The following is a 13058-nucleotide window of genomic DNA, read 5'->3' as shown; positions in this document are numbered from 1 at the left end:
CAACAGGATGTTAGCAACTTTTCCCTGAGGCGACCGCTGCTCCCTCGGAGGCGGGAGACCGCTGGTACAGCGCTACAGCTACAGTTCCTATTGGTGGCGGTTCAAAAACTCCTCCGCCCACTTCAGCCCACACGAGGAGCCCCTTGGTTCCAGCAACCAACCAGGGGAGGTCTCTTTTGAGCTATCCCAGTGTGCAGGCATCAGTCCCCAGTTCTGCAGGCGGTTACTCTGAAGACCACAAAGAGACTGGGAGAGATTGATGCGCTGGGCAAAGCTAGACTAAGGAGTCTCAACTGGAAAAAAGGGTCTACGAAAACCTCAAAAAAGAAGCGCCTACAGTTTGGAAAAAGAACAAAGGTGGCGCGGCTTAGACTTCTTTTTGCATTGCTGGACTCGCGCAGTGCCTCCTGCCTCGCCATTTATCCACAGTTCATGCAATCACGGGCACATCTGCCTGAGAGCCCGAGTCCCTGAACAATGGAAATCTCTAACCTCTCAGGCGCCACCCCTGGCATTGCCTTTCCTCCAGGACCCGAGAGCTGCAGTGACAGCCCAAGTTCCGGCAGGAGCATGGCATCCACCCCAGGGGGGCTCATCTTGTCCGGCCGCGAGCCGCCCTTCTCTGCCTTCACCGTACTCGTGGTAACTCTACTGGTGTTGCTGATCGCTGCCACTTTCTTATGGAATCTGCTAGTTCTGGTGACTATCCTGCGCGTCCGCGCCTTCCACCGTGTGCCACATAACTTGGTAGCCTCGACCGCCGTCTCGGACGTCCTGGTGGCGGCTCTGGTGATGCCACTGAGCCTGGTGAGCGAGTTGTCGGCTGGGCGACGTTGGCAGCTGGGCAGGAGTCTGTGCCACGTGTGGATCTCCTTCGACGTGTTGTGCTGCACAGCCAGCATCTGGAACGTGGCGGCCATCGCCCTGGATCGCTACTGGACTATCACGCGCCACCTGCAGTACACGCTGCGCACCCGGCGCCGCGCTTCTGCACTCATGATCGCGATCACCTGGGCACTGTCCGCCCTCATCGCGCTCGCCCCGCTGCTCTTTGGCTGGGGCGAAGCCTACGATGCTCGGCTGCAGCGTTGCCAGGTGAGCCAGGAGCCTTCGTACGCCGTCTTCTCCACCTGCGGAGCTTTCTACCTGCCTCTGGCCGTGGTGCTCTTCGTCTACTGGAAAATATACAAAGCCGCCAAGTTTCGATTCGGCCGCAGACGGCGGGCGGTAGTGCCCCTGCCCGCCACCACGCAGGTAACAGAGACTGTTAGTGGATTTCTCAATGGAGGTGGCGGTGGTGGGTCCTAGAAAGGAAGAGATTTCGAAAATGGCAGAGTGGAACGGAGTTTGGATATTGGAGCGTAAGGGAGGAGGGAAAATGTCGCATCTGGAGCGGGGGAGGAGAAGGCCATCTGCTCTGGAGCACATGGGATAGCTTATTGCTTGCACTTCTAGAGAAACATCCTACCTGCAGGACGTGCACCTGTGAAGATGATTTTCTTCACTTGTACGTGAGGACTAATGCTGGAGCCTCCAAACCTCGTGTGTGTGTGTGTGTGTGTGTGTGTGTGTGTGTGTGTGTGTGTGTGTGGTGTTTGTGTGTGGTGTTTTGAGGCAGGGTCTCATGAGGCCCAGACTGGACTTTTTATGTAGCTAAGTATAACCTTCGACTTCTAATCCCCTGGCCTCCACCAGCCAAGTGGAGGATTTCAGATATGCATCCTCGAAGGCAATGGAGGAGAGGAAGGGGATGGAAGTCAAGGTTTCCTGCAGGGGAGGCAACTCAGCGGACAGACTCAGCTACATCCCCAGCCCCAGTCTTTCTTGAGAGTGATCAAGTCATATCTAATTAGCTGGTCTTAGGCAGGCAAGATGGCCGACAGCCTGAGTTCCATCCCTGAGAGTTGTCCTCTGACCGCCACATGGAGCACACATGAGTAAATGTTACACACACACACACACACACACACACACACACACACACACACACACACACAGCAGCAGCAGCAGCAGCAGCAGTCATCATTGCTTAGATTCCAGAGTGGTTCTGCCCACATCAGGTCTGGAGCTGCCAACTTCTTGGTCCCTGCTAGACCAGACTGTCCTGGACTGCCGTGGAATGCCATTTACTTTAATATGAGTAAAGAAACTCCTGTAGCTTTCACTCTTTATTGCCATTGACTCCAGACAATACTTCACAGGCCAGGGACCAGATTCTAAAACTCTCTCTCTCTCTCTCTCTCTCTCTCTCTCTCTCTCTCTCTCTCTCTCTCTCTCTCTCTCTGTGTGTGTGTGTGTGTGTGTGTGTGTTTAAAGCAAAAACTCCATTTTCACTCATTCCCCCTTTGTTTGTTTATGTATCCCAATCCCAGAGATGTCTCCTAGAGATTTGGGAGAGAAACTGGGTTGTAGTTCCAACTGCATTACTACCTGTGTGTCTCCTTTTTCTCATCTTTAAACAACTTGGTCACTACTTATTTAATTTAATTTTCAAAGCAGGGTCTCAGGTATTGCAAACTGGCAGGAAACTTCCGAGTAATTAAGGATGACCTTGAACTTCTGATTCTTCTCCCTTCACCTCTGAAAGTGTGGAAATCAGAGGCAGCTTCGCCATGCCCGCTTTGTGCAGTTCTGGGAATGAAAGCTACAGCTTTCTGCATGTTGGATAAACATTCTGCCAACTGAGTCACACCCGGAGTCGTAGGTGCTACTGTAAAAGGCCCGGATGAAGACCTCACCAACTGAAGAACACGAATATATCTACATGGCCCTGGCTCCTGACGGGCGACTGAGGAAAGGATGTCTCAATAGCCTGTTGGTCTAGCTGAATCAAGGAGCTGCATGTTTAGAGAGAGAGAGACCCTGCCTCAAAAGCTGTGATAGAGAACACCCCCCCCCATGTGCGCACACACAAATACAACGTGCAGACCAGGAAAGGAGTCAGAATTAACAAACTGTTGTTTGTTTCACTTTCCCAAGTCAGCTCGGATACTAGGCTGCCAGACAAGTGCATGAGCTTTTTAAAAGTAGACTCATTTCAGTTTAATTAAATGGCAGAGGAATTCTTTTTAACACAAAACAGGAATGTCAAGTCTATAATTGGAAAGTGCTGGAAAGGAGAGCTTTATTCAGAATTAATGATGTTCTTTGAAAGGTCCCTCGGAAATGCCTGGGGTGATTACAGCCTCTCTGTCTGATTGCAGGGGCAGGGTTGACTTTTAATAGCTCCATCAATCCAGTTATGCACCTAGGAAAATCACAGCGGAATGGATGCCTGGAAGACTTGCTGACCCTGACTTTACTCTTCATTTTGGTAGAAGAAGCGCTCATTATTATCAACTTTTTTTTTTTCTTTTTTTTCGGAGCTGGGGACCGAACCCAGGGCCTTGCGCTTGCTAGGCAAGTGCTCTACCACTGAGCTAAATCCCCAACCCCTCAACTTTTTTAAATTTAGGTTTGGTTTTGCAATGGTGGAGATCAAACCCAGGACCTTGTACAAGCCAGGCAAGCACACTGCTACTCAGCGTTATCCCCAGTTCTTACGGTTCACTTCAGACACAACCTATTTAGACAGGAGATAGGAAGAGGCGAGCGAGGGTCAGCTGGCTGGCTATGCAGCCTGTAGTGGGGAGAAAGAACCCCAGCTGGCAGGGCTAGCCCTGTGCTGAGTTACTCTTTAGCAGTAGGGTCTAGGGAAAACCTTCTTCCACTCTGGGTCTCAACATCTAAAGTACAGAGCATTATCCCCTTCATGGTTTGAAAGTGAGATGTCTGCCATTGGCTCCTATGCTCTAACACCTGGTCCCCTTCTGGGGATGCTGTTTGAGAAGGCTATGAAATCTGTTAAGAGGCAGAGCTACCGAGAAGAAATGGATCACCTGACATGGCCCCTGATCTCCCAGCGCTACTTTTCTCCCATGTTCTGCTTCTCGACTGGGATGCAGTGTGACCAGGACAGACTGTGTCTGAGAACCATAAGGAACCTTTCTCCCTCAAGTGGATCTTGTGAGATATTTGGTCAGGGAAACCAGAAAAATACCACATGATAGTTTATCTATCTATCTGTCTATCTGTCTATCTGTCTGTCTGTCTGTCTATCTATCTATCTATCTATCTATCTATCTATCTATCTATCTATCTATCTATCTATCTACCATCTATCTTGAGACAGGGTCTCTCTATGTAGCTCTGGTTGTCCTGGAACTCTATGTACACCAGGTTGGCCTTGAACTCACAGAGATCTGCCTGTCTCTACCTGTTAAGAGCTGAGATTAAAGGTACGCTCCGCCACATCTAGCTGATGGTTGGTTTTTAACTTTCAACTTTGAAATGACTTAGAATGACATAGAGTCTTCATTGAGAAATTGTCTAGATCAGGTTGGCCCATGACATGTCTTCTTGTGATTGTCTTAATGAAGTTAATTGATGTCAGAAGATCCAGCTCATGTTTGCCGGCCCCATTTCCTAGACAGGGGTCCTGAACTGTATACGAGAGGAAAGCCAGCAGTTGGGCCTGCGTTCATTAATCTCTCCTTGCTCTGGACTGTGGAAATGATGTGACTAGTCACTTCAAGCTCCTGCCACTGTGACTTCTGTACTATGATGGACAGGAGCCTGGAGTCATAAGAATACATAGCTTTCTTTCCTAAGGTCGTGTGTGTGTGTGTGTGTGTGTGTGTGTGTGTGTGTGTGTGTGTGTGTGTGTGTGTGTGTGCCTGGTCAGGGGTGGGGCATTTTATCCCAACAGAAATGAAACCAGGATCCACAGGACCCAGGTACATTACTGACCAAACTAGAAATATCTCCCCCTGTCCAGGACGAGATGAAACTAAAGCTGAAACATGAATGTAATCTAACCTTGGTGAATGTACTTGCTTACTCTGTCCCTTTCTAAGCGTTAACCTCAGTGGATCTTTAGGTTTGCAGAGCTACAAAACTCTCAGCCTCAACAGCAAAACACACCTGAACATTAGAATTAAAACACGGGTACCTTACCCAAGAGTTTAGCCAAGCTGTCTATTTGTGTGCGTATGTATGTGTGTGCAAATATATGCATGTGTATAAGTATATGTGTATATGTGTATTTGAGTGTGTGTACGTGTCTGTATGTGTTCATGTAGTATGTGTGTATATGTGTGTGTGCATGTGGTATGTGTGTATGTATGCATGTGTATGTGTTCATGTGGTGTGTATGTGTTCATGTGTTATGTGTGTGTATGTATGCATGTGTGAGAGTATATGTGTGTATGTGTATTTGAGTGTGTGTGTGTATGTGTTCATGTGGTATGTGTGTGTGTGTGCTTGTGGTATGTATGTGTGTGGGTAGATGATGGTTCATTTATATCAAGCCAACTGTGTTCTGTTTTTATTTTACAAGAACATGTCCTTGTTTGCACGATTTCTTCTTCACACGAGGAACAACTGAGAAAACTTCCTCTTTGGGGTTGTCAGACATGATAGGCATCCTCTGTGCTACAGAAGGTGATATTTTGGGATGAAATTTGGAGTTTGGCTGTTGCAGAGCAGACAAAGCTTTGGGTGTTCCAAGCCTTGGTCTGGCATCTTTGGTAGAAATAGCTGCTCCAGAGGTTAGGAGGCTTGTCAGTCAATAAACTGTCTTCATCAGAAGAACTGGCTGAGTTGGGGCCCCAGAGTCATGGAAAATGGCTGAGGGTAGTTGTGTTCACTTGTAATCCCGGGGACAGGGAGACAGAGATGGGTGGATCCCTGGGACTCACTTGCTGGCCAGCATAGCCTGCTTGGCTAGCTCCAGGTCAGTTTTTGCTCCATGCAAAAACCCATGAAAGAACATGATGTAGCTGAAACTTCCAGTAATGTATTGTGTTTAGCCTGTCTACAGTCAGGAGTGGACCTTTCTGCTGCTGGTGTCTTGTTGATGTTCAAGAAGTTTGAGACTTGGGGGCATTTTGGATTTTGGGGGCTTCGCAGTAGAGCTTCCGGTCCTATAAGATCACACCGGTTTGATCTTGTGATACTGCGATCATGTGAGGATGAGTTAGTGGTGTTTTGTTCAAGTGGGTAATGCTCACCACAGCACCTTTGCATCACCAAGTAGGCTGGCTGGCCAGATGAACCCCAGCGACCCACCTGTGTCCACCACCATGCCCTGCTTTGCCTTTCTGGTTTTGTCAAAATGAATTATCTGAATTGACTCCTCTCTCTTTTTCTCTCTTTCCCTCTCTCTATCTTTTCTTCCATCCCTCTCTTCCTTTCTTTCATTACTAACCACTGAACCTGGAGCCTCCTGTGTGCCAGTCAAACTTTACCACTGGGTTACAACCCCAGTCCTTTCTACTTTAGAGGTTGCAGTTTGCTTCCCTCCTCTCTCTCTCTCTCTCTCTCTCTCTCTCTCTCTCTCTCTCTCTCTCTCTCTCTCTCTCTCTCTGTGTGTGTGTGTGTGTGTGCTATGCTCAGGAGGGAAAGCTGTGAGAACCGAGCTTCTGAACACACATTTTGATAGCACAAGAGAAGACCAGGCTCCCTGCTTCCCTGGTAGAGCTGGTCTGTTTTAAATGAATGGATTTAATCAGTAGACCTGTGTTTTCTACTCCCCTTCCCTCTGGACCTCTGTGAACTTAACTCACCCCATTCATTTCTTACACTTCCTATTCTACAGTGGACAGACAGAAGTGCCTGTGAGGTTCTCTAGAACAGAAGGAAGATGGCTGGAAAAGTGCCCACTAATAGGCACTTCCTGAGTAGAAGGAGGAGGGAAAGGGCAAGAACTTTCTTCCTCCCTCCGTGTTGTGTGGAGGGGATGCTGTCCCCTCTAAAGAGATGGTTAAGCTTTACCTGCAGGATTTCAGCGTACAGCTGCTTATTCCTTAGAACTTTGTGCTACCTGATGTTGGCCTGTGCTATGCCATGGACCCGTCTTGTCTCTCCTAGTGGCCTTGATTTTCATTTTGGTCCTTTTTGTAGTTTTGTCCCTGCCCTCCAAGCTGAGGAGTGAATACATATCCTTGGGCTTCTTAGGCAAGAGCTCTGCTCCCCTTTTCCCACAGGGTTTCATGGTATAGCTCTGCCTGGCGTCGAACTCTATGTAGACCAGGCTGTTCTCAGACTCACAGAGATCGACCTGCCCCTGCCTCTCAAGAGCTGGGAGGAAAGGAAGGTGCCATTACAACCAGCATGTCTCTTTGAAAGAGAAACCTGACAGGCATCCCACTGCTGGACACTGGGGAAAGTTGGAACAGCTCATTATAGATGTGGTGGCTCTCAGCTGGCTCTTCAGAATACATGTGCTTGCAATCCAAGGAGAAAGCCAGGTTCTCTCACTGGCAAGGCAAGCCCTTTCCCAGATGAACTCTTTCCCTAGCATCCTGGAGACTGTTTTACTGTCAGAGTTATTTGCCCCTTTATAATGTCTCTTCAGGTGACCTGTGGAGTGGATGCTGGGGTGTACACTGCCAAAGGAAAAGCCTCTTCTTTTGGCCAGATTTTCACGAAGCCATGTTTAGGCCGATTTAGTGTGTTCCAAACAAACGGAGGTAGGGACGTTGGGAAGAGTGAGCGGGAGGTATCGTCTGAAGGTAGGCCTGAGATAAATTCTGACAGAAAAGCCAGCCCTCCTGGAAACCCTTTGGTGCTTATCCTTAGGGGTGCTACTCCATGTTAGAGGGGATGGACCGAGAACAGAGTCCAACGCCTTTAGTCCTGTCGTGGTTCTGATAGTTGTTCCCAGGCGGGTCTAGGAGAAGAGCTGGAAACAGTTATTGCTTGGCAGCCTGTCACCTCTGCATCTTCCAAAAAGAGAGAGGGTGGATGTCAGCCAGCAGTCATGCTATGACACCAAGCCATTGGTTAAGCAGCTATTTCCTGGGTACTTCCAGGGAGCAGGTGCTGATGCTTGGTAGCTCCTGTATTAAGAAGATATAGTTCCTTCTTCTATTTCAGACATCACACACATTGCTGGCTATAAAAGGGGAAAGTAAAGTCTTAATACAGGGAGTCATGGATGCGTTCAGAGGATCATAGGAGAGGTCTTTGAGGACTAGTAACTTAAGAGGCAAGCAAGAGACGTGTGTGTTTGTATGTGTGTGTGTGTGTGTGTGTGTGTGTGTATGTGTGTGTGAGAGAGAGAGAGACAGAGAGAGAGACAGAGAGAGACAGAGAGACAGAGAGTATGCAGAAATGGTAGCTAATTATTATTACTTTGCCTGTATATATGTGTAAGCGTAGGAATATTTTCTAGTTTTCAAGTGTGGGTGCACATGCATGGTGTGCCTGTGAATGTGGAAGGCAGGAGTTGATGTTGAGTGTCTTGGTTGACTATTCTCAACTGTATATAGTGAGGCAGGGTCTCTCATTTGAACCTAGAGCTTGCTGATTTAGTCAGTCTAGCTAGCCAACTTGCTCAAGGGATCTGCTTTCTCCATCTCCCTTGCTGGGACTACAGATGGGTTGTCATGCCTGGCCAGCATCTACATGGGTGTTAGGAGTCTGAACTTGTGTAGCAAGTGCTTTATCCACTGAGTCATCTCCCCCATCTAGTAACTAATTTATGATGCAAAGGCATTTAGAGTTTGTTTTTTAATCTAGGCAAAGCAGAATCAATACATTATTTATAAGGAATCCATTTACCATAGCAATTATACGATACATTGCAATGTTAATGTGGACAGACTGTCTGGCTCTCTAGAGAAGACTTTGTAAGGGCCAGGACTGTGTCTGCTCCATTGGTGGCTCCAATTCTAGTCCCAGTCTCCACCTAAATAGGGAATGGGTGGATGCATGTGGGGGGCTTCTCTGGACATGGAACAGGTATCCAGCGCTCATCTTCCTTGAAGCCTTGGTGAGGCAGTAGACTTTCACTAGCCTGCTTCATAGATGGGCTACCACTTTGGAGGGATGGAGAGACAAAGGGACGGAAGCATAGCTGCTCTTCCAGTGGGCCTGAGTTCAATTCCCAGGAACCACATCTATAATGAGATCTGGTGCTCTCTTCTGACCTGCAGGCAGGCACACATGCAGGCAGAACACTGTATACATGATAAATAAGTAAAACTTAAAGAGAAAGAGTTTATTTTAGCTTCCAATTCTGGGTTCCAGTACACCATAATGTGGAAAATCAAGAGAATAGGAACCTAAAACAGTTGGTTATGTCACATCTACAATCAAGAGCAGAGAGAAATGAAGGAGTGCATGCCTGCTACTATGTTGCTCACCTTTTCTACTCTCACACAGTCTAGGACTGAAGCCTAGTACTGCCTGAAGTGTGATGGGTCTTCCCATGTTATTTAATGTCATAAGGACAGTCACTCACAGACATGCCTGAAGGACAATGTTGTCTAGACAATCCCTCATTGAGGTTCTCTTCCCAAGTAATTGTAGACAGCATCAAGTTGACAACTGAACCATCACACACACACATACACACACACACACTATATATATATATATATATATACATAGATAGATACATAGATAGATACATAGATAGATAGATAGATAGATAGATAGATAGATAGATAGATAGATAGTTGGGCTCTCCATGTTCTATTGATCTGCTGTATTTCTATGTTCTTCTGCCAACAAAACATACTCTTGGTTACTAAAGCCTTATAGTATTTTTTTAAGAGATTTACTTTATTTATGTGTATGACACATCTCTGTGTAACTATATGTATGTGTGTGCCGGTATGCACTAAGGCCAGAACAGGGCATCAGACCCCCTGTAACTGGACCTACAGGTAATTATGAGGTGCTTGACATGGTGCTGGTAACTGAACTCCAGATCTCTGGAAGAGCAGCAATCTCCCTTAACCACTGAGCCATAGATCAGGCCCTTCAGTATACTTTGAGGTTGAGTAATGCTAATCCTCCAAGTTTGTGGTTCTCCTTCAATACTGCTTATGCAAATTTCTACCTTAGGAAGCAAGATAGGAAGAGGACATTCTAAAGGAAGAGTCAGAATAGAAATAAAACGAGCTAGAAATCAATGGAGAAAATCAATAAATATTTAGGCTTTTTTTTTTTAAAAAAGTGATCCATCAAAAAGTAAAATTCTAGAAAGGTTAAGGAAAAAAATGATGGTAATTAATTTCAGAAGTGAAAAAGTGGACATCATTACTGATTCCATGGTCATTAAAGGATAAGCAGAACCCAGGGAGATGGCTAAGTGGGCAAAGTGCTTGTTGTACAAGCTGGATACCCTTCGTCACCTAGACACAAACCTAGAGTCACCTAGAAAGAGGGAACTCATATAAAGAGATGTCTCAGTATCATTGGTCTGTGGTCATTCCTGTGAGAGATTGTCTTGATTGGTAATTGATGTTGGAGGTTCCAGCCCACTATGGGCAACACCATCCCTAGGCAAGGAGGCCTTGGCTGTATTAGTAAGCCTCATTCTTCTCCAGTTCCTGTTGTGTTCCTGCCCTGACTTAGGGATTGACAGTTAACATGAAGGTGTAGGCGAAATAAATCCTTTCCTCCTCAAGTTACTTTTCGTGAGAATGGCTTATCAACAGAAAAGCAAACTGGGACACTGTGCAAGGGTGAGGATCTGAGTTCAAGTTCCAGATCCTACGTAAAACTTATTTGGGGTCAACATCCTGGACTCTAAACTTCACTTGTGCTTACTACTGGTCTCACCTCTCCTCATGTGGGACTGTAAGGTTAAAGAGTGTTTGAGTTTAATATTTATCTTCTCCAAGGTATATTACATTTCTCCTGATGCTAAGCTTTGCTCGGAACAACAAAATGATCTGATGGGTTTCCAAAACAGATCTTCCTATCACCTGCAGGAAGCATAAACTGATCCCCTCACACTGTTTGCTTCACCCATAGTGAAGAATTCCTGACTGTGCAAACTTATAGAAGTGTGTGTTCCCCTGCCCACTTCCTTCCCTGAGTGAGTTCTCCTGTGGCCTTTTGGTTTGTCCCCACTTCCTTCCCTTCCTTCCTCCTTGGCATTCTGGTTTGTTTGTGTGTGTGCCCATGTATGTGTGGAGGCCAGAGGGTGGTGTTAGGTATCTTCCATAGTCACTTTCTACCTTGTTTCTTAAAGTGATGCATGTGTGTGTATGTCTGTGTGGAAGCATGTGTACCCGTGCCTGGGTGTAGATGCAAGGTGAGGGTATCAGGCATCCTCTAACACAATCTATCTGTTCTATCTGTTTAAGGACCTCCCTGAACCTGGACCTCATATTTTCTCAGCTGGGCTGGAAGCCAACAGGCTCAGCAATCCTTGTGTCTCCACCCCATCAGCTCTGATGTTGCAGCACACATAGGATGCTAGGATATAAACTATAATCTTCATGATTGTACTACTGAGCCATGATCTGGTCTGCTGAGCCTCCACCCCCACCCGTCCTCTTTGCTTCTTGTTGTTGTTGTTGTTGTTGTTGTTGTTGATGATGATGATGATGATGATGATGATGATGAGACAGGGTCTCTCAATGACCCTGGAACTCACAGAGATCCTCCTGTCTCCGCCTCTCCGGCACTCCCCATCACAAGAACATGCCTGGGATTTTCAGACGGGTTCTGGGGATCAACTCTGGTCCCCCTCTTGCATAGTAAACACATTACTAAATGCACAGCTAAAATCTGGAGATTTTAGCATCCAGATATGTCCACACTGAGTTTCCGGCACCTTGCCAGTCACAACTACAATTTTCTGCCCTTGTGCACTGGTTCCTGCTTGTGGCTGCCTGTTCCCCTCAGCCGTGTATGAGTCCTTTGGATTCACTGTGTTCTATCTTTCAAACAGCACCTGAGCCTTGTGACCTGAATTCTCCGACAGAACTGAGAATCGCTGCTGACGTTTTTTTCTCAGTTCAGCTTATTCCCATTCTGTTAATTCCATATTTCCTTTGTTTCCAGGCAAAGGAAGCACCTCAGGAGTCTGAGATGGTATTCACAGCGCGTTGCAGAGCGACAGTGACCTTCCAGACAAGTGGAGACTCCTGGCGGGAGCAGAAGGAGAAGCGAGCCGCCATGATGGTGGGGATCTTGATCGGTGTGTTTGTGCTGTGCTGGATCCCCTTCTTCCTGACGGAGCTCGTCAGCCCGCTCTGCGCCTGCAGCCTGCCACCCATCTGGAAAAGCATATTCCTGTGGCTTGGCTATTCAAATTCGTTCTTCAATCCCTTGATCTACACGGCCTTTAATAAGAACTACAACAATGCCTTCAAGAGCCTCTTTACTAAGCAAAGATAAGCAGGGCTGGGGAGATAAAAAGGAAGACCGGGGAAGAGAAGGGGGTTCTGCCGTCCTCATTTCACCAGAGACCTGGGGGCTTCTCCCCGCCGCCCACAGCCCCCTAACGACACTCCAGAAATCACACCGTAGGGCCTGGAATGTTGAAGAGTTCTCACGAAGGTTGACAACGGTTTGGCAAATACACCCATGCCTTCTACGGGACGTGACAGACATTGCTAGTGAATTGTGCTACATTTCTGCACTAGGCAGAAACCCCGCCAAACCCTTTCCGGGTGTATTTTAGGTATTATTGCTCATTTGTCAGACTCCACATGTGGCAGAGTTGATTTGCTTTTGCGTTAGTTAGTACTATGTCCCTCAGTGAGGGTCTCTCGGGGCTCTCCTGAGACTGTCTCCTTGACATAGCCTCTCCTCTACCCTTTATCCATCAGAGCTCTTTACCTTTCTTAGCCTCATACAGGACCTCCACAAGGCAATGATTCTCAGTTTAGGAACAGATGTCCTCGCCTGAAGCTTTGTTAAAAAGTGTTCCACACAGGCGTCATCAAGATGGCTCAGTAGATGAAGGCGCCTGCCCCCGAGCCTGGCAGCCTGCTTTTGAGATACATGTAATGGAAGGAAATAAAATGATTGCAAGTTGTCTCTGACACCCAGATATGTGCCAGCAGCCCTCTCCTCCATGTGCGCACAAAATAAACAACACATATTTGAAAATAGAAAAATAGTGTTGTGTTCAGTAATTAATACTGACTGAATCAGACTCTCAAAGAGGCTTGGTGGTCTAGTATTGAAATGTCTTACTGGTTTCTTGTTTTGTTTTTGCTGTTATTTTTTGGAGACAGGGTCTCCCTTGTAGCTCTGACTGGGCTGGT

The 13058-nt window shown here is 47.0% G+C and overlaps 1 protein-coding gene across 1 annotated transcript; it reads left to right on the top strand.

Moving 5' to 3' along the window:
- The first annotated feature begins 477 nt into the window (after positions 1-477).
- LOC116911205 (5-hydroxytryptamine receptor 5B) lies at positions 478-12746 on the top strand. The gene is made up of 2 exons (XM_032915080.1): positions 478-1254; positions 11848-12746. The coding sequence occupies exons 1-2, from the start codon at positions 478-480 to the stop codon at positions 12181-12183; spliced, it is 1113 nt and encodes a 370-aa protein (XP_032770971.1). The 3' UTR covers positions 12184-12746.
- The last annotated feature ends 312 nt before the right edge of the window (positions 12747-13058 follow it).

Source organism: Rattus rattus, chromosome 10, assembly GCF_011064425.1.
Source record: "Rattus rattus isolate New Zealand chromosome 10, Rrattus_CSIRO_v1, whole genome shotgun sequence".
In the NCBI taxonomy this organism is placed as follows: Eukaryota; Metazoa; Chordata; class Mammalia; order Rodentia; family Muridae; genus Rattus; species Rattus rattus.
The sequence above is the reverse complement of the archived record's forward strand: the minus strand, read 5'-3'. Positions and strand labels throughout refer to the sequence as shown.